At 31.2% G+C, this 27,150-nt stretch overlaps 1 protein-coding gene across 4 annotated transcripts; it reads left to right on the forward strand.

Moving 5' to 3' along the window:
- The first annotated feature begins 632 nt into the window (after positions 1-632).
- Positions 633-27,150, forward strand: LOC143045441 (ADP-ribosylation factor-binding protein GGA1-like). 4 transcript variants are annotated; one of them, XM_076217936.1, is made up of 18 exons: positions 633-780; positions 7,125-7,285; positions 8,062-8,160; positions 8,584-8,742; positions 9,279-9,350; positions 13,800-13,880; positions 14,708-14,845; positions 15,241-15,325; positions 15,680-15,772; positions 18,345-18,356; positions 19,954-20,070; positions 21,042-21,136; positions 21,363-21,570; positions 22,114-22,255; positions 23,098-23,312; positions 24,031-24,194; positions 24,729-24,839; positions 25,312-26,104. In XM_076217936.1, the coding sequence occupies exons 1-18, from the start codon at positions 744-746 to the stop codon at positions 25,390-25,392; spliced, it is 2,070 nt and encodes a 689-aa protein (XP_076074051.1). In that variant the 5' UTR covers positions 633-743; the 3' UTR covers positions 25,393-26,104. The 4 variants fall into 4 exon arrangements, with proteins under 4 accessions (XP_076074051.1, XP_076074049.1, XP_076074052.1 ...); XM_076217934.1 differs by lacking the exon at positions 25,312-26,104 and adding an exon at positions 26,173-27,150 and having other exon boundaries at positions 634-780; XM_076217937.1 differs by lacking the exons at positions 19,954-20,070; positions 25,312-26,104 and adding an exon at positions 26,173-27,150 and having other exon boundaries at positions 634-780.

Consider the following 27,150-nt stretch of genomic DNA (forward strand, 5'->3'; position numbering starts at 1 on the left):
GGTTCCCACTGATTTACCTAAAAAAAAAAGGGGGGCTCCAGTCATGCTTCAGTGATTCCCTATATAACCATTAAAAAAATTTCAACATAAGGGATCATAAGGGGGACCCGAAAACTACACACATGAGGATATATTATGTCTCACTGTGTATCTGGGACTATTATACTAATGTAGTTAGTATAAAAGTCCCAGTGTGTATTGACAGTTCAAATAACAATTATTATAATGTCTATGCATGAACAAAAAGGATATATATAAAAAAAAATATACAGATTGTCTCAAAAAAAGAGTTTTCAGGTGATTTGTATTTGTTACTATACAAATCATGGCCTTGGACGGTGTGATGGCTCGGATTGCAATTTAATAAAATTGAAATTAAGATAAGTTTTTTTTTTTTTATATAGGTAGCCCTCAATGACATATAGCTTGGACAGACAGAAGAAATGGTGTTCATCCTCAATTTCAATTTATTACAGTATAGGCAAATGCCTTATTTTCTTTCAATATTGGTATTAATATAACTCCCTCTTATGTCGATGAAATATTGCCACTGGTGGTATATAAAACAAACAAACTATCACAACAACATATACAAATCATATATTTTAGAAACATCAGGTATTTTGTAGAGTTGACGACTCCTTCCTGGCCAACATGAACTTTGGAGATGTTCGGAAATCATTACGATTTATTTTAGCAGACGAATTTTTAGCCGGAAGTCACGTTACTTGCACGCAAACAAGATGGCGGAAGAAGACCGAAGTCTAGAAACATTGCTGAGTAAGTTTGTTTTGCGGACTTTACAGTTATTGTGGGGACTTTCCTTTACAATGTTCGATATTTAGAAATCACCAGTATTTCTTTCTTTTTTCTTCATAGACAAATCAAATGCCAATGTTACGAAATAGCTCAAAAGGAAAGCCGACATATTTTGTGTAGTCACTGTCACGGACACTGATTCAGTTTAAAACTGATGTATCTGTAGTGGTACGTGTCGAGGATCCTGTTTAGGCTTTTATACACGGTGGAGTTTTGTGTTTCTTCTCTGCTTCCAGTAAGCGGTCACCGTCAACTGGTTAGCTATCCTGCAACATGGTTGACACCTGATCCTGATCCTAAGCAGGCTAAGGTCAATAATTGACACGACTTGTCTCTCTTGTACTGAATATTCCTCATACGGTGCACCATTTCTCCTGGCAATTTCTCGTAAGTACTCAGAAAATTAGTTTAGGCGCAGGAACGGGTATCAGGACTTTCTAGTTCTTGAAAATGCCCTGATTTAAATATATATTTCCCTATAAGGCCAAAAATAAAATATTGTTTGTTTCCCCTCCCCTGACCGACCCGGTAAAATTGCCGCGACTCGAAAAATTTTATTGGCCATTCTTGTCCAAATTTTATTTTTTTTGCTATGTTGGTTTTTGGTGATATCTTTCCGATGCTGTAGTAAGCGTTGGTTTTTTGTCATACCTTTCCGAAGCTGTAGTCAACAAGCATTTTAAGTGTGTAAATTGGTGTTTCTTGAAGACTTAAAAAAGAACAAGGTGCTTTGGCAGTAACAATGCATTTGAAATATATAAACACCACAAATATTATACTTAGGCACTTGGAATAGTTTTAAAATGAAAGAACCTAAAAATGAATTAAATAAATTAACGAACGTGTTGTCCATTCATTTGATGTGTTTGAACTTGTGAATTTGCCATTTGATTTGGGACTTTCCATTTTGAATTTTCCTCGGAGTTCAGTATTTTTGTGTTTTTACTTTTTAAATCAAGGCATTTTTGCATTGAAGCGTCTATATGATTCAGAATCAAGGAAAAACAAACATAATGCCTTGCCACACGATTTGTGTTGTGTGCAAGGGTAAAATTTGAAAATAAAAAATCTGAATCATCTTTCAACCCACTGAGTGCACCTTGATTGGCTTTGTCTTTTTCCTCTGTTCCTGTTTAAAGGATAAAATCTCTGAGTAAAAATGGTCTGAATTGTGCTTTGAAATCAATCTGCTATGTCTTCGACTTCGAACAGGTTGGGCACAAGTCAGAAAATGTTGGATACGTGAATTTCCTGCTTTCAGGCAAATTCAGGGAACCTCCCTGATTTCTGGTGTAATCAAGACCAGTTTAAATGTGTTTTTATTTTTATTCAATTATGGCATGAAATTTACAAAAGATTACTTATAACTGCATCAGTTGAATTTGTAAATACTCAAAGTATTTTAGGAACAACAAAACATGAATAAGTGAAGCCTTGTTTTTTCTAGAACTCGAAAAAAACATACAAATCTTTTGTTTAGGAATTAATTGACCAAGCTGCATGATCTAGGTGTAACTGAACATAACTGAATAATGTTCACTTCTATTGAAAATTTTTATTCATTGAATTTTAATTCAAGTCATTAACATATCTTTTTGTTATCTCATAATTGATGATCAAGGTATGAATTGGTGAACACAGGAATTGTTTTGTTGTGAGTTATGCATCAAATTAGACTTGAAATAAGCTTGATTATTAACTAATTAAACACTTGCTTTCATTAAACATTGTTATCACATGAAGAATGTGTGCTTTCGTAGATTTCATATCATAAAATGAATAGGAAAAAAGGATGTCCCTGTATATACTGTTTTTAATACCAGAAAACTGGGGTGTAAACTGAATATAGGGAATACCCCACTTTTCTTGACTTATCTTACCTGTTGAATTTTGTAAAAAATCAATATATATACAGGGCTCACGCTACCAGGCGACTTGGGCGAAGAAGTCGCCCTCCCGACCGTCACTTCGCTTTCCCCGACCCCCAAAAGCGAAAACAAGTCGCCCTGTTCTTGACGATAGTCGCTTTCAGTCGCTTCCGTCATCGGACATTTTCAATTTTTACCAAGTTGATGAAACATCAATTTTTTTACTGATAATTAAAGAAATTCATACATAAACATTCATTATCTTTAGAAAAGAGGTTGAAGCATTGTCTTCGCAGTGTATTAGGTTATTTGATAAAAATACAACTTTTTATCACTTCGTGCATTTTCGCAAGTGCCGGTGCTTGTTACTCGAAAACGTACATCAACCTAAATTTCGGCGGCAAAATAAGTTTGTTACTTCATTTAAACGTGATAAAAGTTGCCTCCAGTAAATGTTTAATCCATTCATTGCATTAAAACCGTAATGTTTCTTTCCAAATAACTTGTCAAACATCGTTTATTTTTGTAAATTTTCTTGCATTCGTCCGCCATTGACCGATTTCTAAACTACGGATCTGAACCGGACCAGCTATGACCGAAATCCGTACTTTTACAATAATTACTACGGACGCACGGATGGAACAGCTGACAGAAGAATATTGATCCCAAAGGGAAAAATTACGCATCCCACACGCATTAAGAGACTTTTGGTTACATCTAATTGATTGGTGTATATAATTCCCTATATTTTTTATGAATGTTTCAAACTATTGATTAAAGTTGCTTAACTCTGAGACTATTATACTAATATCAATATATTATGGCCCAGCTTAATAACTTTTACATTTTTTTTATGAGAAACACTGAATTTCATACACAAGATAATTTTTAATTAAATTGTAATTGATATAATTTCTTTACATTTTTTAAAATAAAATTTTTTTTTTAGTGCTAGATATTTAGTTGGTAGTTTCTCACAAGAACCTTAGTAAAACTTAAACAACTTTTAATTTCAAATGTTTTTTGCTCATATGAATTGAACAACATAAAAAGAACATTATTTACATATGGCCCTTTATACTATTGTAAAATCCAAACATTGTAACGCACCCGCGCGAATGAGCACTTCTCTTTCAAATCTCATCACTTCTCCCTATCAGTTTCAAAAAGAGAAGTCACTTCTCCCTATAATTCTGAAGTAGTGTGAGCCCTGTATATATAGAAAAATTATATCAAGAAATAAAATAAAATAATTTGCCTACCATACCCTGATAACCTCAGTCGGGGAGGGGAAACAAAGATATTTTTAATGTTGGCCTAATTTGTGCATTTTTTTCATATGTTTCTCTCTTTGATTGTGAAAGTATTGATTGGATGTCCATTGGAATATCAACTATTTCCAGTTGTCTTTTAAGTCCTCTCTTTCTTGGTGGTATCTTGGACAGTATATCAGATAGTGTTCTGTTGTTGGTTTCTGTATTTGTTTAGTCTGTTGTAGCCTGTTCTTAATTCCGATAGTATTCTTCCAATTTGAGTGTTAGAGAGGTCTAGTTGAACTATTTTTCCAACAATAGGTACCGGATTATATAACAGTGCTCTAGCTAGAAATCAAAAGGGGCAGGGTGCCAGTGGAGGGCAGGGCACTTTTTATGATAAGAAAAGGCACTGCTCATTTTTTTGTCTACGTTTCTGTGTGTATCACGAGTTAACAAATCTCTCTTTTTTTTTACTGTATATGTTGTTTTTTTTTAAATAAAGATGCTTTTCAACTATAGTCTTTATTTCATTGTTTGTGTAGTTATGAATGATATAGTACATCTTCATCAACATATTATGTTTTTTACAGTTTAACTTCACTCTACCCATTATGAAAGAATATAACGTGTTTTTTTTTGTTTTTTTTTATCTATATAGGAATTATAGCTTTTAATACATTACACGATTAGAAATTGAGAGCATTACTAATTTAACAATGTTTAGAACATGGATTGCTAAAAGTATAATTATCAAGTAGAAATTGCAATATATATTTTTTAATATGTTCAAAGACAGTTAATATCTTTAAGGTAACATTATTATGTTACTATATATTCAATTGGTAATTTATTCCTTTTTTATGATACTAGATAATATTTTTAGAGCACAAATTTGTAATAAGCTAAAACAGGGGAAGTAACTCCAAAATCAATTTCCACCACGTTTGGGTTAATTAAAAACTGTGCTTGTCGCTAACAAGTTGAGATGGAAGGCATTTCTGTAAAGGCATAGTTTTATTTTGATGACTTAAATTCAATTCTAAAGTCATGAAAGTCTTCATTTAAAAACGCTCTTCCATTGTGACTTGGACTCGAAAATGCCGACCCAAGCTAAGCACACTCGCTGACACATTCATCAAAAGTATGACAAAAAGATACATTGTCCTAATTAAATTACCTAGTTATTAACACCTTTGAAGTCTTTATCATTGTAATTGATTGTAATGACATGATTAACCTGGGGGCAATCACACAGGGTCATATATGTAATTAACTTGGAGATCAGAAATCGATGAAACAAAATTTTACCAAAACGGCACAAGATAATTTTGGAAAAAGACGTCAGGGCAGAAGGGCGCAGATGAAGGCACTCAGGGCGCGGCTGAGGGCACCCAGGGCGCGGCGCCCTTCTATTTTGGGCTAGCGAGACCACTGGGTGTCTTCCTGTTTCACCAATTGTCCATCTGCTTTGCCATTTTAGTTTTGTAGACATCTTGACTGCACTCTTGACATCTGACATAGTTATGACATTATATTGTTCATTTAGTGATGAGGCCTCCTTTGCAGCATCTTTCGCCAACTAGTCCGCTATCTTCTTCCCGGCTATATTAGCATGGCCTGTGATCCAAGATAGGGTTGTTAGTACATGTATGCTGTTTCTCAAGAGTGTCCCCATACTTTCTCTAATGTCTGTTATGGTATCTATGTAGTTTGAAGATTTCCAGTGCAAAGTCAAGATGCCTACAGCAGTCTGGCTATCTGATAGTATTTTGACCTCAGAAAACTGGTCCTTAATTGACGTAATACAGTGCTCCAGAACCATTAGTATAGCTACAAGTTCGGCAAGTAGTATTGATCCTCTGTTAGCTTGTCTTACCATTGATTGTAAACAAACATGATGCAGGAACTTGCATCTATACAAAAGATAAACAGTTTGAACCTATTCTAAAATTGAGAATGGAAATGGGGAATGTGTCTAAGCGACAACAACCCGACCATAGAGCAGACAACAGCCAAAAGCCACCAATGGGTCTTCAATGTTAGCGAGAAACTCCCGCACCCGGAAGCGTCCTTCAGCTGGCCCCTAAACAAATATGTATACTAGTTCAGTGATAATGGACGTCATACTTAACTCCGAATATACACAAGAAACTAAAATTAAAAATCATACAAGACTAACAAAGGCCAGAGGCTTTGACTTGGGACAGGCTCAAAATTTTGGCGGGGTTAAACATGTTTTTTGAGATCTCAACCCTCCCCTATACCTCTAGCCAATGTAGAAAAACCAAACTCACAACAATACGCACAGTAAATTTCAGTTTAAGAGAAGTCCAAGTCAGATGTCAGAATATGAAACAAAAGAAAATAAACAAATGACAATAATACATAAATAACAACAGACTACTAGCAGTTACTGACATGCCAGCTCCAGACCTCAATTAAACTGATTGATAGATTATGTCTTCATCATATGAATATCGGGCACAATTTAAAATTTTTAATCTAGTATTTTTCATCAAGTATGGATAAGATCTGTGGCCAATTATTCAGTGGAGAGGGGTGTTGTAGAGGGCTTATCATTTGATTGGGAAAGCTTTCTATCAACTACCATTTTGTTAGTACTGTCTTTTAGTACATTTACATGTCACTGAATGATGTCAGTGTTCCAGCTTTAATCTCAGGGTAGAATTGTGCTAGTTGACCCAACAGGCACTTGATAGCAATCATTTAGATTTTTCTGACACTTGTGATTATTAAATACATTATATATATGTCTTTGGTGATAACATACGGTTTGCATTTTGTCAAATTATAAAAATTTAGAATTGTCCAAGACAAACATACTTATATAGGTATTCCATTGGCTTGGATAGAAAACAAGTTATAAATTTACACATGGCCTGGTCCGTGATATTCGTTAATTTTATCCCTTGCTCAGGATAACATTCAAATATGTTAGGGTCAAAAGTATCAACGTCGGTTCAAACATTATGACGTTGCTGATATGTCTGAGTCAAAGATTAAGGCTGGGTCAACGTATTTGACGTCACAAAGCCTTGATATGCAATTTTATTAAGAGCTGACCAGAGTGATATAGACAGTGGGACAACCGATTAAGAACTGAGCAGAGTGATATAGACAGTGCCATGACCGATGAATCTCATTATCTTCCTTTTTATAGATAGAGCTACAAATCCAGCAAACAGAGATGAAGACTGGGAACACATTTTGGCTTTCTGTGATCAAGTCAACAAAGAGATTGAAGGTTCTCAGATAGCAGTTAAATTATTAGCTCACAAACTACAGTCTCCTCAGGAGAGGGAAGCATTGTACGCCTTAACTGTAAGTAAAAAGCCATCAAGAAAAGAAAAAAAAATACATAACAAATTTCAGTTTTCTCAGGATTATAAGACATCCTTTGTTTTTGTTTTTATTTTAGTATATGAATATGTAGTCTTCATGATAAACTTTTGAATCCACAAGCATATTAAGCTGAATTTTCAGTTGTATTCTTTTGGCTTGTAGAGGAGTTTTACAAGCCTGGAAGTAATTGTTCAAGCCTGGGCTGATCATGCTGATGGTCTTGTGATTAATAGTGAAGACTGTTCAGAACATGAAAAAGAATACCACCACAACTAATTTCTAAGAGTTAATAGATTTAATGGGTGCACATGTATATATATTCAAAATTAAAACTAGGTTTTTCATAGTTTTGCCTACTAGATAAGTAGATATAATGTAAATGTGTCCGATATGGAGGAGCAAAATTGTGTAGTTTTAAAAAAAATTCTTCATTTTTCTCTAAAAGAAAGAACAATGTCATGATAGACTAGTGAAAAAGAAATGGTTAAATCAATAGCATACCAAATTCAATTCATTCTTTCCAAGATTTCATGGATGTTCCAAAGTTTGTATATATGCATTTTCAATGTTGAAACTAGACAACAAGCTAAAATATTTTAGGGGATATTCCGTATTGTTTTGTACTATTTACTTGTATCCTTTAATTTGGTTCATTGTAATAATAGATTAAAGGTTATTTAAGCTTCAATTTTATTATAATTTTAACTGTATTTAATTGGTGAATTGTGTTCTTTAACTAAAACGTTCTATTGTAGACTTTAGAAGGCTGTGTCAAGAACTGTGGGAAGAAATTTCATCAAGAAATTGGAAAATTCAGATTTTTAAATGAAATCATTAAAGTGGTTTCACCAAAGGTGAGTTTAAAAAGAAGGTAAGTGAAATATTTCATTTGGAAGTTATAGGTAATTTATTTTGATTGTGGATCATTCTCATCTCATAAAAAACACATGAAGAATGAGATTGATACAACAGATTGAAACAAATACAATGAACATGAATTATGCCTAGTTTGAATATATAATAAATCTATCATTTACTCTTCATAATATTATAAATTTTCTTGTAAAGGCAAGACATTGAACTCTTTTAATCAATTTTGTTTGCTTTAAGAAAGGTATAGAAATCTTTTCTACACCAACAATCAAAACTACCAATCACATAAGTTAACAGTTTTATTTGCATTTTCATTCCCATAATATACAATGTGCTTGTATATATATATATATATATATATATATATAAATATAATCTGACATGTTATCAATGTACTTTTGTAGTATCTTGGTAAAGCAACAACTGAAAAAGTTAAAAGAAGATGCATTGAACTGATATATAGCTGGAGTAGAGGACTACCTCAAGAAGCCAAAATATTAGATGCTTATAAAATGTTGAAACAACAAGGAGTTGTCAAAGAAGACCCAACTTATATAGACAAGGTAAGGGGGACAAGAATCACTGTGTTTTGAGAAAAAAATTCTATCATGTAGGATAGTGACATAATTGATAGGTGGTGTCTTTAAAGAACTATTTTATACAGAAAATTGTATTTTATTATTCCTTTATGAAAAATGTTAACAGCAAAACAGAGTTGTTGCTCTTTGTTTATTTGCAATTAGAGATATTTCTGATGATGTCCATTTCAGAATAGATTTATATGGCAGTGATATTTGGTCTATTGTTTTATTAGCATTAATGGCTTTGAGTTGTAAGTAGATTTTCAGACATGTCATGCCTCAGTGAATTTATAAATTGTTTAGAAGAATATGGTATAAAAGGTGCGTTAAGGAGACTGATCAGCGGAATTATTTGCCTTATTGGTTAAAGTATAGTTATCCTTAAAAGTTTATGTTTGTATGATACTATCCCCCCTTTCATTGATTTGGGACTTATGTTGAAAATTTATCTAATCCATTGATACATAGATATATAATAATAAAAAAAATGATTTCTATTGTGTTTTATTATATTCCAGACCCTTGATACATTCCCTCCACCACAACCACGAGAAAAAAACGCTATATTTGAAGATGATGATAAAGCAAATGTAAGTGTATAGATATAGAAAGATGTGGTATGAGTGCCAATAAGACAGCTCTCCGTCCAAGTAACAATTTATAAAAGTAAACCATTATAGGTCAAGGTACAGCTTTCAATACGGAGCCTTGGCTCACACTGAAAACAGCAAGCTATAAAGGGCCCCAAAAATTACTTGTGTAAAAACATTCAAACGGGAAAACTGACGGTCTAATCTATATAGAAACGAAAAACAAAAAACGAGAAACACTTATGAACCACATAAACAGATGACAACCACTGAACATCTGATTCCTGACTTAGGACAGGTGCAAACGTGCTTAGAACTTAACAATACATCAAGTCAGTTCTCAATTTGAGGACAACTTTACAATAAGAATAAGGAAATATTTTAAAGGGAAATTCCGCGATTTTTTACTTATCATCTAATTATGTTCATCTTAACATAAAAAACACATTTGCAAAGTTTTAAATTTATATTCCTTCTAATAACGGAGAAAATCAAGTATTTGTAACTTTTTTGGTTGAATTCTCGAGTGGGTCGTGACGTATTAGCCCGATTTATTGAATTCTGGGAAAAAATAAAATCTGTTTAACTCTTATAGCTTATCGACAATATACGTAATTAAAAGCGCACAGCTGACGAATGGTCGAAGTTATGAACCACAATATAAGAATGAACGAAAATGAATATGCATATACCGTTTTGTATTGATTGAATTAAACTCCTATAAAATTATCTCTAGTAAATGTTTTTGAATAAATTTAATTAATTATTGTTGAGATTTTTTTCATAAAATATTTATTGAACATTTTTACTGATATTGAACTGAAAATATTTCAGTTCTATTTACCGTTATTGTTTTGATAATCATTTCAATGCAACTAATGTGTGAGCAGAGTGTGTATATTATTTTGTAAAGGTCACTGTATATTTCTCGGCTTGAGGTCAATTCGTTTACCTTGTAGCTATTTAGCCGCAGGTGTGAGTTCAAGCGTACACAGGTATAAATGTTGTTATTTGGAAAGGATAAACAGAAAGGATTAGAAAGAGTATGCTGTCACGATGTTAATACACTAAGATTTAATACACGATGAGAATAAAGATACAATAATTAAATTGTGTAAATTAATTGAAAATAAAATTCAGATTCGTAATCCCGAAAGTGTATAAAAATAAAAGGAAACAATTTTTGATTACTTTCTTAGCGGCAATTGGCGTAAAGATTCAAATATGAAGCAAAAAATAGTAGTTTTAATCTTTTATAAAAACTAAATGCAATATTACCCAATTTGATATACCATTGTACATCTGTTTGATATCATTGACTTTACCGGAATTTCTTAACTTGTATTCAAATCTGGCTGTGTTTAAATGCTAATAAAACTATTGCAATTTTAAAGTTTTTAATTGACAAAAAAATACAACATACAACATGCATGATTTTTTTTTAGTTTCTTTTTAACATTTTATTCTTACATGATTAAATTCATTTGACAATCATTTACACGAACTTTTTGTGAAAAGAATATCAATTATCTAAGCTAAGGCATTATTTCTTTTGAGGATTTTTGAGGATTTTTTTTAAAATTCTATGATAATATTTGTGCAATGTTGAACATGATAGCCGTCATTAATCCAAATAAGTAATACAGTAGTTGTAATAAAAGTTATATTTTAGTCATGCATAACTGATATTGACGAATTTATAATAGTTCGTCCATACATCGTTGTTCTTGAAACAATCATTATTAGTATACATGTAAGTTTCCTGACGTATAAGAGCCATTGAGGATGAGCTCCAGAGAAATCAGACTAGTGGCGTTTCGTTCGTTTGTTTGTTGGGAAAGGAGAGGAAATGCAACCGCTTGTACAGATAAACGACAGAATTACCATACAAGCATTTATAGTCAACACAATCAGAAAGAGTTCCCATCGTTAGACGGGGAATATGAAGGCTTCCAAGAATGAACAAGTTACATGTCTAACTCTGAACAGTTAGAAAACAGACTATCGACATCGACCGCTTGTTCTTAATATTTGAAACTGTATGCATATATATACGTATACGTTTATGATATATATAGTGATGAGTTCTTGCGTCTGACAAAAACTAAATTCCTTCATGGTTATATCTTGCCATACGTTTATATTGGTTTGTAAGGTGATTACTCACAATCGTTATTTGAAAATCCTGTTTGTGAGACGTAGATTCATTTCAATACAGAAATTTCGTCTATATATTTCACAAGTGTATAACACGGAGAAGCTCTGAAGGTCCATTACTCCCATTTTGTTTGGGTGTGAACCATCGATGTTTACAGCAATATCACAGAATAAGATGATGATGGTAGAAAGAACTATGGGCGTCATGTGGCAAATATTACATGCATATCGGACAATGAGTTGTCAATCTGTATGAAAAGATTTCCAATACAACCATATTATTGAGAAGGAATGTTTACATGCTATACTCTCGTACTAGTATTACAGGGTTCTTGTGGCGTTCACCTTAGACACACATCTTTTTAACGATGTTTAAAAAAAAGACAGAACCAATTTAATGTCATATTTCCCTATTTTTTAAATATAACTAAAAGTCTTTTATCGGACAAGAATACCCCTATTTAGCGATCAAGTAATTTATTCTTTTTTCTGTTATTGAATACCAAGAAAGAAAATAAATCCCGAAATTAATTTGAAACTTTGATACTCAAAAGTTTCCCAGCAAAATATTCACATTCCCTGGGGATAATTAGTGTTCGTCCAGTGGCATATATAACAATTGTGATGACGAATTACTTCCTTTGTTCGAGAACAATCTTATTGAAATATAAATCTGTGATTTTACTAGGTCCACAGCTTCAATGAACCAAAGCAAAAGTTATACATCGACCTGTATATAAATCAAATTGGTTCTCTTCTTCTTCTGGTATACAATAGTCTATCGACATTCGATGATTACATACTGTTGGCATACGTGGACTAGTCTATTTACAACACTTTTACCCCTATTTATTCAAAATATATATGTTTTTTTCTTATGTTCAATGTATACATGTATATATTTTAAATTGCGCTATAGTTCCGTAACTTTCTATCCAGTCGTATAAACGAATCGTCGACAAGTGCGTACATTTTTTTAAATCAATATTTCTGGTCTGTTCCAATCTGTCCTTCACTATTGACAATGACTATATATTACATTTTCCCAAATTCACCCTTGGAAAAAATATTTAAATAGATTTTAATTTCATCAAATCTTATTTTTTGAGTATTATTTATATGTTTATGAATTATATTCTTTACACCAGAAATGTTATTTATAAACAAGCGTATGAGTTTAGTAATGACAAGTAGGACAGAGTTGTATATTATTCATCTGATAGTTCAAAATGGAAAGTTATAAGTTATAAGTTATCAGCCGTGTACACTGATCAATACCTGCAGAAGTGAAACGATGCATGAACTTGCAAGCCCGACAGGAAATCGCTTGAATACCTGGACGTGTCACCTCACACCCCTCACAATACCTTTGGAAGTAATACCTTTAGCCATGCTGGTGATCAGATGAGGGAAGATCAAAATATATTTGTTTATTACTTTAAAGAATTATGAACAAATTAGATTTTCGAAAACAATTTTCACGGAACACTTATTTATGATTTCAACTTTGACTTTTCACCTAATTCCAATATCAACAGTTTAAAAACAACAGACCATGGTAATTTAAAAAAAGTAAGAATATTTTTCGTATCAAGTTAGTTAGTCGGATAAAACAACCGTACGATTGACAAGATATCGACACGCAATTACGACTACATCGGTTACTGTAGTTTTGTTTCTTTGTGGTTTATAGACATATCGTTTTTATTAATCGGGAAAGAAGACAAAATGGCGGATCGCAGAGAATTGACACTCTAAATTTAAAATGGATGGTGATCGCTTATCTAGCGGAATATAAATTTAATATCTATGAATTTGAGCATTTTTATACAGAATGAACATAATATCAATTTTTGATTTTTTTGCGAAGTTTCCCTTTAATGCACTTATAGCAGTATAAATATTGGTTAAAATTGTAACAATCAGAAAAGTTTGAAAGTTAGAATATTGCTGTTATTATTAAAACTTGTCTGCTTTATTTTTTGCTTTTGCTGTTGAGTTAATGTCTCATTGATCTTTCCTCACCATTATTTATTTACATATTTAAATGTAACAAATGCACCACAACTTCCACTATGCCCTTCATTTGACATTCTTCAACTATATTTTTATTTTAAAAAAAATCTAAAAATTTCTGTCTGACCCAATGTTTTTTTGTCTAACATTATGTTAGTTAGACAGAATTTGGCATACACTGACATATTCATAAGCCTGCTTAAATAAAAATATAGTTTATATAAAAATGATAAATGTGGTATTAACTTGTTAGTACTAAGATTTTTTTTTTAACAGTTATTACAAAAGTTGTTGCGAAGTAAAAATCCACAAGATTTACAGGCTGCTAATAGACTTATTAAAAATATGGTAAAACAGGTAAGAATTATTCCTATGACAGTTGTTTTCCTTTTAATAAGTTCATCTTAGATACAATGCTTAAACTTTTGTACGCCAGATGCACATTCATCTTCAAAAGATTCATCAGTGACTTTTAAATAAAAAAAGTTAAAATGGCCAAACATAGTATTAAGTTGGAAGAGCATGAACAAACTACAATTCCGAAAAGTTTTGCCAAATATACAGATAAGGTAATCTATACCTGGTGTAGAAAATCCTTAGCATTTCAATATGTTAAGTTTGATTAATAATTATGACCAAATCAATGATAATTTAATACCACTGAATAATGATAATAGAACAGAGGACCACATAAGGATCAATACATTTATTTTAAATTTTCACTGAAGAGTTCTGTGTAGTACATAAATGCTCATACTTGTTAATTTTTATTCTGAGAAATTTAGGTACAATATGCTCTTACCATAACTTACTTTCAATTTCTATGTCATAAGATTTCAAATGTCTTTGGTATTATTGTCCTAACCACTAGAGTAGTGAAGTTAACATTTGCAAATATCTCCTTTTTGGTATTAGATATAAAAGTATTGTTTTGAAATTGTTTGTGAACAAATCAGATTCCCCAGTTAGTCTTCTGACCTGGGTTTGAACTGGTTCCTGGATAAGACTTGTTAGTTTAAAATGACAAGTTAACAGTATTTGGTATAAAGATGTATAAAGATTATTTTTCAAGTATAGAGTAAATCTTTAAAAACATTAGAGAGGGAGTGGGGTGTTGTTGGATTGTTATATCCACCATTTTTCAAAGAGATGAATTTACTTGACAAAGAGCATATATTTTGTAGGACACAGAACGCATGGATAAAATATCTCGACGTATAAATCAGCTGCAGGAGATAGACAATAATGTTAAACTTCTGAATGAGATGTTGGCTCATTACACTAAACAAAATAGTTCACAGTCAGACAGGGATATGATGAAAGTAAGTTTTCTTCTCTATAGTTGATTTCAAAATCTTTCAGACATAGTGGCTGCTCTGGCTCCTGCTATGTCATATTAATGTTTAACCCTCTATTGTATAGCCAGACATTTGCTGTAAATAAATGAACTCTAGGGAGGTAATTGTTTGTCGAGAAAAATACAGATACTAACTGAATTGAAACTGCAAAAGAACTAATATAGTCATAAATTATGTTTTTTATAACCCTGTTCAATCCTTTGTAACACTTTTTTGTAACTTTTTTCTCAGCAACTACAAATCACAGCTTCTTGATACATCTGATTTGCCAGGTTTTTTTTATGTTCTACCCATCATGCCCATCAAATTTAACACTTTATGATATTTTTCCATTATTCATATTATCTGTTTTGTTTCAGGAGCTGTATGATACTTTGGAAAAATTACGTCCAAATTTGTTTAGACTTGCAAGTGATGTTGATGAAAAAGATAATACAGGAATTGGTAAATACATATATACATATGCATCTTTTAATATTTACGATTTAATACAAAATGAACATCACACTAATCAGCAAAAGTTTTAATTTAAAAAGAATTAAGTTTTGGAATTGTTACCTTGCTTTGAACATTCCCCTTCAGTAAAGTCTCATGTGAGACGGAAGAGAGATTAAAAATAAAAAGAAGTTGATGCATATGTTTAGGTGGCACACTCAATCTGTTACTTAAATTGTGATTTGAATGGGATTCATATATATAGATATGATTGAAATTTTTATTCATGTAGGGCAAAATAAAGGCAACAGTAGTATACTGCTGTATACAATCGATTCCATCTTTTTATTGTTATTTTTGCAGCTGATATTCTTACCACTAACGATGATGCAATGAGGGTTTTGGCAAGTTATAAGAAAATTGTGGAAGGAAGTACCAGTGATGAGTCTAATCTAGGTAAGGCATTTAATTAGTGAGTTGTAGGGTCAGAAGATGATATATTTAAGGCTTTTTATAACCTTTACCTGTTAGTTGTACATAAAGTTATTGTCAGATCACATTGTGTAGCAAACTCAAGGTTAATAAAATTTCCATTCCAAATGTCACACTTTCAAATGTTTTATAAAAGTTATAGTTTTTGTACAGCCTGAGACTTTTATGGCAGAAAGCTTGACATCGGGATAGTGATCCGGCGGCAGCAATGTTAACTAACTTCTTAAAAGTTTTATATATTCTAGAAGGTGGAAGACCTGGATGCTTCATACTTTGAATATAGATGCCTTTTGTTATGAATGTTCTGTCTGTCACATGTCCAATGTCCTTGACCTCATTTTCATGGTTCAGTGACTGCTTAAAATAAAGTTAAGATTTTTTTGTAATGTTAATTTTTCTCTTATTATGAGTAATGGGATAACCTTATTTGGTATGTGCATACCTTGCAAGGTCCTCATGCCCATCAGACAGTTTTTACTTGACCTCAACCTCATTTAATGGATCAGTGAACAAGTTAAGTTTTGGTGGTCAAGTCCATATCTCATATACTATAAGCAATAGGTCTAGTATATTTGGTGTATGGAAGGGTTGTAAGGTGTACATGTCCAGCTGGTAAGGTGTACATTGTCATCTGACCTTGACCTCATTTTCCTGGTTCAGTGGTCAATTTTTTTTTTTAGTTTTGGTCTTTTTTTCTAATACTATATATTCAATAGGTTAACTATATTTGGTGTACGGAAATATTTATGATGCACATGTCATGTCTTGCAGGTTTTATTTGACCATGACCTCATTTCATGGTTCATAACCCAGTGTAAATTTTTGGTGTTTTGGTCTGTTTTACTTAAATAATAAGCAAAAGGTCAACTATATTTGTTGTATGGAAGGGTTATATAGATATAGGAAGATGTGGTGTGGGTGCCAATGAGACAACTCTCCATCCAAATAACAATTTAAAAAAAGTAAACCATTATAGGTCAATGAACGGCCTTCAACACGGAGCCTTGGCTCACACCGAATAACAAGCTATAAAGGGCCCTAAAATTACTAGTTTAAAACCATTCAAATGGGAAAACAAACAGTCTAATCTATATAAAATAAAAAACCAAGAAACGAGAAACACAAATAAATTACATAAACAAACGACAACTACTGTACATCATATTCCTGACTTAGGACAGGTGCAAACATTTGCAGTGGGATTAAACGTTTTAATGGATCCAAACCTTCTCCCTTTTTCTGAAACCATAGCATAACAATACAACATAGAAAAACACACATTAAAATATCAATTGGCAGGCTTAACTCAATCAAAAAATGTACATTAATATACTATAAACGAATAAATTCGATCTTCTATATCTGAATGCAAATGCACAGTTAATAAAATATTAGGGACAAACATTCAAGGCCATAAAGCAAACAAACAAGTCCAAACAAAGCCATGGCAAGGTACCACTGCGAAATATTTAACCCTTCAAAAATATTCACTTTAGAAAAAAAAAAAAAAAAAAAACGGTTTTAAAAAATACAGGTAAATCTTTAAGTTGATGCAAATGTAGTAAGAAGAAGTGAAACTTAGAATATATTCCAAATAATCAAAGCTAGTATATAGACAAGATCCATATAAATATAAAATAACAAAAAAGCATTATTAACAGTATCAACAGGTCGAATTAACATGAAAATATGATTTGAGAGTACTTGCAGTTACTGGCAGCTAGTTAACAGCCAAAAACAATTAATAATAAAAAAATCATGTATCAGAGACTAAAATCAACTAAAACACCTCCCAGGGATTTAGTATTTTAACGTCATGAACAGTCAGAGAAGACATGACTTGTGCAATGCCAAAAATAAATGTATCGACAAGTATTAGGATAGTGAGGAGCGACTTCTATAGAGCTGTTTTAAGCTGTTTATATCTGTCTGGCAGGTTTCATCTTACCTTGACCTCATTTGGTGATTTATTAGGTCAATGTTAAGTTTTCATGGTTAAATGTGTTTCTTAGATACTATAAGCAATAAGTCAACTGCATTTAATGCATAGATTGCTCAAGGTTGCACACTTGTCTGTCTGGCATGGTTCATCTGACCTTGACCTCATTTTCAAGGTTCATTGGTCAATCATTTATGTTTAGTTTTCTTGGTTGAGTCTGTTTCTTAGAAACTATAAGCAATAGGTGACCAATATTTTTATTGTAATTAATCACTATAAGGTGTTCCTTTTTTTCTCATTTAGTTTATCTGACCTTTCCCTCATTTTCTTGGATCATGTTAAGTTCATGTGATAGTTGTAGTACACTAGTAAAGCTTTATATTTAGGACTATCAACATAATATCAATGGTAAGTATAGAAGGCAAGACATTTCAGTGGGTGCACTCTTGTCCTTCGTTGATATTTATTATATTTACACTCTCAATTTGCAAACAAATGTTTTGGATTTTATGTTGTTTTACAGACTCCAGTTAAAGGTTGAATCATGAAAATAAAATAACAATTGCTAGAATTGAAACTGTTTTCTTATAATTATAGCTTTCTTAAGAGGTGAGTTATTGTCAAGTTATTTTTGTTATCTAATTACACTATATATTTATTGTAAACACATTTGTAATTGTTATTCCTTGTCATAGCTTTTATATCTTTTCATGATAGTTTAGAGAAATCCTACCCAATGTAGATATTTTACCTTTATATGTATATCATTTCAGCTGTACATTGTATTGATTAAAGTTTAACAGTTTTGAAACGCAACATTTATTTATTCTGAATAATTTTGATTTTACTGTTCTTAAATTTATTTATAAGAGTATAAAATTGACCAAATGTTGTGACAAAGTATGTTAAATGAAGGATAATTCCAGAAATTGAAATACATGTGATTAACTGATTCATCAAAACAAAATCATTTCTGTGAGTGGATGGTCTGATGATTATCATTTACATTAAGAAACCAGAAAATTTCCCAAGAACATATAAAGTAGAGGTCTGTGATGACTCATTGGAGCACTACCTATTTTAAATTTAGACAGTATTTCTTCATTTAAAATCTGCTGAACACAATAGTATGATTCCTGTTTGTAGGTGTTTTTAACAAAGAGAAACGGAGTAATATATATATATTTAGTATCTCTTTTTCTTTGTGGTGATGGTATTTTTACATATACATAATATTTAGTTATACAATATTCATATACATTACATATATCCTTAATATTTTAACAGTGACAAAAAGTAAAGTTCTTGATGAATGTTTGTTTTGACTTATGTTAAGAATCTATATTTTCTTAAGGACCTATCTTTAAAATCAATGTAAATATTTTGTTTTAAAGATTGATTTTGGTAGATTCCTTATTGTAGATGACAGAATCCTTAAGATTTCTTTATCCTCTATATGCATACTTAGATACTATTTTACCTTATCTGCAAACTGCTCACTTTTTAAGTTCAACTTGATCAAGTGAAACAGTGATTCAAATAAAATGTGTCAGTAATACTCTTGTCATTTTTGATAGACAATTTGTGTTGACCTACAGATTTTGCAAGCTATATATTTTTATGCCCCATGTATTGGCATTATGTTTTCTGGTCTGTGCGTTTGTTCATTTGTCTGTCCGTTAGTTCATTTGTCTGTTCGTCTGTCTGTCCCGTTTCAGGTTAAAGTTTTCAGGTCAAAGTTTATGGTCAAGGTAGTTTTTGATGAAGTTAAAGTCCAATCAAATTGAAACTTAGTACACATGTTCCCTATGATATAATCTTTTTAATTTTACCAAAGTAGAGATTTTATCCCATTTTCACGGTCCACTGAACATAGAAAATAATAATGCAGATGGGGCATCCATGTACTGGGGACACATTCTTGTTCCCGACTTTTTCTAGTGGGAAAATAATGTAAATACAAATCATAGCGAGCATGTTTAACTGGCATTTTCTTCTATTTAAATACATCAAGAAAATTAGAAAATAAAAAAAAAATGAGTTACTTTCAAATTGACAAGAAAGGGCTAAGTGTGAAATAAAGAATACCCAAATATTAATTGGTTTACAGTGATCTAACCACTTTGATGTTGATCAGAGTAGTAATGTATAGACAGTATATTGTATCAGTTTGAAACTAATACAAGCTGCTTGTGTATATTTACAGCTGGTGCAGGAAACCTTTCTTCCCTTCTTGACTTAAATGAACCTTCCTCACCTGCAAAACCTGACACTAGCACTGCACCGTCTACAGATATACTGGATGAAGAATTGTTAGCTTTAGGTAATATGGTATATGTATAAGCTTGGTGTAGTTACAGTAGTATTAAGTATTAGTTAATCTTGTATTTATTTGTAAATTTTTTGTCATATCAAATTATATGAATAAAGTAACCTTGTCTTCAGTATGTTTTAAAAGAAGGGGGAAGATATTCATTTCTTGTAGAAAATTTTATCCATGAACATCTTTTTTTTTATATATATAAGGCCGTTAGTTATCTTGTTTTACTTGTTTTACATTGTCATTTTGGGATCTTTTATAGCTGACTATGTGGTATGGGCTTTGCTCATTGTTGAAGGCCATACAGTGACCTATAGTTGTTAATTTCTGTGTCATTTTGGTCTCTTGTGGACAGTTGTCTCATTGGTAATCATACCACATCTTCTTTTTTATGTTGTATGAATTAAAAATATGTTGGGTAAGTTTTGTTAAGACTAGAATCAAACAATACAATTAAACATATAGGGCATTTAAATCTTAAAATACAGTTATCAGTGGTGTTTATTTATGAATTTTGTTTGTAATACATCAAGGGTTCATTAACTGTATTCTCTTAAAGTGGAATATTGGATCAGAATTTACAGTGAAACTAGCTGCACAGAATACAGATATTTGCCACAAGACTGTATGAATGATCTTTTTTCCCATTTTGAAATACATAGTATCAAAGTAGCTGTTATAGCAGTTTAATTATTTTGCATATATACCCAGGATTCCAACCAAAATATGTTCTTTCAGACTGCCTCCCCCAACTCCCAATTCTTTGTTTTAGAATTAGTGTATTGCCTCATTTTTCATACAATGAAATGAAAATAGTTTATATCTATAAATGTGCACTTTGAAAAAAATTCTTAAAGCATTAGTTTCTCTAAAAATAGGAGAAATGGACCTTCTGTCCAAGAGATGCACTATTAACTACTTTGTTTGAAAGGTTGTATGTTGTTTATTTAAACTGTTCAAATAATTACTTGTAGGTTTGGGTGACAGTAAAACAGATGACCCTAATAAAAGTACCACATTATTAGGAGATCTAGATGATATATTTTCAGCAGTTACTCAACAAAACACAGTAAGTTTTTAGCAATTATTGAGGGGAAAAGGAAATTTTAATTTTTGACAACTTCTGGGTATGAACCTATTCTCTAATAATTTTCTTATGTATCAAAAAACTTCAGAGTGAATAGGAAAGGGTGAGCAGAAAAGAATACACATGCTTATTGATTTGAGATAATTAAGTTGTGTATAAAACTAGATGTAGTGATTAAAACCTTAGCTTCCTTAAATATTGTTCACAGGTACCAGCCTCACAAACAGGATTACAGACAACCAATATATTTTCTATGCCATCCATGCAAGGAGGAACATTCCAATCTCAACCATTAAACCAGTTCAACACAGGACAACCTACACAGTTATCAACACAACAGGTTCAGAGGCCACCACAATACAATAACCAAGGATTCTCACAACCTCAACAACCATCACAAGGCTGGAGCTTTCAAGGTTAGTATGAACAGAAGTGATGAAACTAATTGGTCTATCGAATATTAAATACATTATAGTTTTCTCACAATAAATCTGTTTAGAACTGTGGTTTGACATTTAACCACAGAAGAGCATGTGAATTTATGCAGTTTCTAAATATCTTAGTTTTTCTGGTGAAGATCAAATAATTTTGTTATATTTTGATCAGAATGTAAATTAGGTTTCACATTGCAAAACATAGAAATTGTTATTTCTTCATTTGGAAAAACATTTGACTGGATTTTAATTTCTGTTAAAGATTACATTGCACAGAATTTTATTTTTTATTTAAAAGATTTGTGTGGATTATATATTATTTTCTTTCCTATGTAACTTGCAGAGGAAGAATTTGTTTTATAAACAAAATTTAAATCTAGATATTGAACCTTATTTGGGTGTAGTCTGATTGCAGATGCTCAATCAACATACATGCAATTCTTTTTATTTAACAAATCAGTTGTCAATATATAATATTTAATTTTATTATAATAGTCACTAGTTTCAAAATGTGTTATATTATAGGTACCCCAACTGTAGCTCCTAGTCAGCAGAATAAAACAGCTCAACAGTCCACTACCACTACATCAATGGGTGATATTGATCTGTTAGGACAGTCATTGATGCAGCAAAGTTTACCTAAAGAATACATCAAACCTATTATTCCGTACGTTATAGATATACAATAAGTAATTTTGCTTAGAAGTTGATTCCTTTTTTACAGAGCAGATTTTTTTTTTGTATTTTTATCTGCCATCACTTCCTTCCTGCGTTCTTCAACCTTTGTCTGGGGTTGTTTATCTCTGAAACCTCTGGCCAATAATACAAAAAATTTTAATCTTCCTTGAATATTAAGTTTACAAATCATATTTAGGGATTTGAGCCGTCAACAAACATGACTACTGTTGCTAAAAATAGAACATTGAGTTCAGCATGTTTCTATGTTCATACAATAACGCTATATAGCAATTCGTTCCGACATTGAGTTTCTTTACATTTAGTCGATAATTTTTCAGTTTCAAGTGTCATGCTTTCTCTATTTATTACCATACAAAAACTATCTTTTACATTGTCAATTTTTCCCACTGTATACCTCTTGTAACTCCATCTGGTTTTTATCACTATTTCCTAAAAAGTCAACTACATGAAGTTAAAATTGGATTTCCCTAATACAGGTAATTACATGTAGTAAAAATTAAAATGTCAAAGATAAAACCTGATCCATTTGCCAACTGTGTGATTGCTGTATAGCCAGTCAAAGTCGTTAAAAACTCCCATCATCAACCTGATCCAGTTATTCAGTAAACATTTAAATTACACAGGTTGTAACAGTGAATATGTTTTACATTTATATTCACACAATAAACATCCTTCAATAAAAAAATTAATTTGTATGATATGAAGGACAGACATTTTTTGGAATTAATACTTGATACAATGTACAATAATTTCGTATTGATCTATTTTGTCTTTCTCATCAATTTTCTAATGAAAATTTCATTTTCACAGCCCTCCAGAAAAGAAGACATTAAATCAGATGTCTACAAAGACCACAGATGGACCACTGTTAGCCACAGTCAGTCCCTTTACAACATCGCAGACCACAGTGACACTGTCTTCACCCGTCATATCTAGTACCACAGCTACCCCTGTAACTACTCCTAAACAAGGAGAAGTCCAACCATTAAATGATGTATTTGTATCTATAGAATCTGTACAACCAGGTAGGTTTTCTTCACATGAAATCCATTGCAAAATTCAAATTGACTGTTTATTGCTATATCAGTTGATAGTCACACGCATTCTAAAATTTTGGTTGTATTTACAATATATTGTTAAGCTAGTTATTGGTTGATTGATTGTTGCTTTTTAACATCCAGTGACAATTGTAGAGCAAATGTAAGGACTTTTTCATTTAAAAATATAATCAAATCCAATGTTCAAGATATTTTTGGTTCCCGATCAATAAGTAGCTATCTCATATGTAATGAAAGGTTTCATGATATATAGCCTTTCAAAATCACTGCATCAATCCTCCATCCCTTTCACATATTAAGCAATTGACAGGGTTAGAAACATCTCAGGATTAGATCTACTTATTATTGCAGAATATTCAATGAATATACATTCATCGTCTAATTGAATATGTCGGGTAATCGGATACTTTTAGCTGACATTTTGGGTATCAGATTGGCCGGAGTCTACTGTATTAAACATATGACAAATTCAGTATTAAACATATGACTGCCATGATTTATTGCTTACATGACTTTGAAATACTTTGTCATCACAAATTTAAATTCAGTTTATTATTTTGTTGAAAAGTAAAACTATGTATGCAAAGTAAAGAATGATGGCTATGTTCCATATTGCAAACTATAAATCTTCCCATTTATCCTCTTATTAACCGAATGAAACTCATTCTATTGTTTCTTTTCAAAGGAACATCACCACCTATAAATGCCTATGATAAGAATGGAATGAAAATAGTAATTCATATAGCTAAAAATCGTCCAAGAGAAGATGTCCATGTTATGGTTGTGTCTGTGATGAGTACAAATACCAGTGCTGTGAAAAACTTCTCATTTCAAGCTGCAGTTCCTAAGGTATAAATACACACAAATATTGATAGGGTGTACATGTAGAGATATTTGATAAATAGGAATGAAATCAACTACAATTTTTTCACATAGACTATAATTGGTTCAAAATATATTGTTTACTTAGTTTAACTTAAATTTGGTTATATTTGTCCACAATTCATTATCAGTAAAAAAGCTTGTTTGAATTTGCATCATCTGCAAAAAGTTTTGTCAGCAGAAATTAATAGGAGAAACACTATTATACTGGTACAATTTTCATGTTGAAGATATGTTTTGTAAAAATCTGTGTTTGTATGATTAAAAATTGACCCAGAATAATAACATTATGCTATGGTTGATAGTATTTTATGTATTTTATTTGATTTCAAAAATTATATAATTTGTTCTCTTTTGCAATTGTAAGATTTCTAGAATGCTAACAATGCATTTTAATACATGTTTAAAATGTGGGCACTATTGTTCATTATGAATCTTAATTAAAATTGAAAGTGACTAACTTTACTTTTCTTAATTCTTGGGTACAATTTAATTTTATAGGCAATGAAGGTAAAACTACAGCCTCCATCTGCCACAGATTTACCATTGTATAATCCGATCTTACCTCCATCAGCAATTACACAGATAATGCTCTTAGCAAATCCACAAAATGTAAGTTATATCTGCTGATTGGTATTACAAGGACATTTATTTGATGGATATAAACATGATTCTCATAATTTTTTACTTGAGTTCATCTAGGTTTGTTTATATCACATTTATTTCAATGTTTTAAATCAGACATTGAGATTTAAAAAAACATGTTTAATCCCCATTTCCATTCTCAATTTTATTTCATATATTCCCCATCTTAATTGATATTACGGTATTCACTTTTGTACATCAAATTATCACTCTTACTCATTACTATTAAAAATTATCTAAAATATACATTAAAGGAGGGAAAAAAACATGAGTATTTGATAGATTTTGTTTTCTCTATAGTTGAAAATATTAGAAGCATTAATTGAGACTATATATATATATTTCTAAATAATAAAAAAAGAAAGGTGCAATTTAGACAAAGAATACAAAAATTTTGTGAATCTTTTGTGGTCAACATTTTTTATTATTTGTAAAACAGTATCCGAAGGTAAGTGTGTATTATACTCGAGAGCATTTTAAACATTATATACATAAACCATTCCTTCATTGCTTTGTGTAAATTAATGCAGCTATTGTATCTTCATTCTGCAATCTTTAAATCCATTGTAATAAAGGCTAATTCATACAAGTCATCCATGTCACCTCCAAGATCATAATCAATTTCACTGACTGTCTGAAATCTCATATTCTACATGCATATCATGTTTAATAAAAATATTACTGCTTTATGTATGAAATACAAATAATCTGTTCACATTCAGCCCGATATATATTTGATTATGTCCTTATCTGCTAATTTTCTATATGTGTACAGAGTTTATCTGCTGTCTGTAAGACGTAAAGTTTTGGCTAGAAAATCTTGCTTCTTTTCATGGCTCGAACAGCTTTTATAAGCCATTGCATGGTATAAGTACATCAATTAGTTTCATGCTTTTTAGATCAATATAAAATATTGTGAAAGCCATTAGGAAGAGAACTATAATGGCTGTTTATTATTATTTTATTATTATAAAACATTCAAGGTGAAATTTGATGCATAAATAAGTTTAAGACAATGTATCACCAAGAACTGACAATGGATTCATAAAAATGAAACAAAAATTGTAATTCTTCATTTGAAAATACCTTTGTTTCATTACGTTTCATTTCATTAATAGTGTTTTATTTATTTCTAAGCATGAATTTGTCCAATCAGAAGATGAAACTTAAAAGAAATATACAAGATACAGAAAAACACTTATTGTATCACAAAAGTAACATGTATTTCCATTTGTTATTTCCTATTGCATTTTTGATTTTTAAATTCATGAAAGTCTTACATTATTTTTGTTTATTTCAGGAAAGGATTCGTTTAAAGTTCAAGATAACCTACAGTTTGGACAGTGAGAGTCGCTCAGATGTGGGAGAAGTGGACAATTTTGTGTTTTCATAGCTTTATCAACATTTTATTTATTTGTCAGTAGAACAACTGGGCATGTGCAAATGAGATGAATGTAGATATCAAAGTGTGAATGGTCATATATATTATAAATTTGACTTTAAAAGTCTATAAATATTGGTGATTTCGTCCCTAGTAAATGTACATACTGTGGTTTCATTAATATTCGCTGGATACTAATTTTCGTTGGTACAAGTGAACCACATTGTCAAATGTTCATTGAATAGCATATTTTCAATGGGCTTTGTATACAGATATTGGCAAAACCACGAAATCAAATATCCACGAAAATGCAAGTTTTTAGCAATCAATGAAAATTGATAACCACGAAAAATAAATGAATCAACAGTAACGTATTAGGAAAACAATTTTCATAATTTGATGTGTTCTGCTTTACATATATGCAAATCTTCTTTTATGTTTCTCTCTCTTTTTCTCTATTTTTTTTCTGTCTTTAATGTTTTCAAGTTTTGTGAATTATATAGTGCAATACACACTTGAGCTCAACTAGACCTGTTTGCTTAATGACTTTTTTTTTTAATAAATACTACTTACTTTTTCAATATTTGTTTTAGCTATGCAAATCTTATATTATTTTTTTTTGTTGGTTAAGGTAGACACATATATATTTTTTTGTTGTTGAAAGTTAAAAAAAAGATTAAAAAAAAAAAGATAGCAATTACTTCTTAATTAGAACAAAGTGGATGCTGGGTATTTTAGTATTTAATTTTTATGGTGTATCTTGTGATATTGTTCTGTGATATACACTACCATAAATTTACTTCAATACTTAAGAACTGATAATCAATACTCACAGCATAAACTAGTGCTGTTCATTTACATGAAGGGAACATTATCCAAATAAAATTAGAAAAGGAA

This window comes from Mytilus galloprovincialis, chromosome 9 (genome assembly GCF_965363235.1).
Source record: "Mytilus galloprovincialis chromosome 9, xbMytGall1.hap1.1, whole genome shotgun sequence".
NCBI lineage: Eukaryota > Metazoa > Mollusca > Bivalvia > Mytilida > Mytilidae > Mytilus > Mytilus galloprovincialis.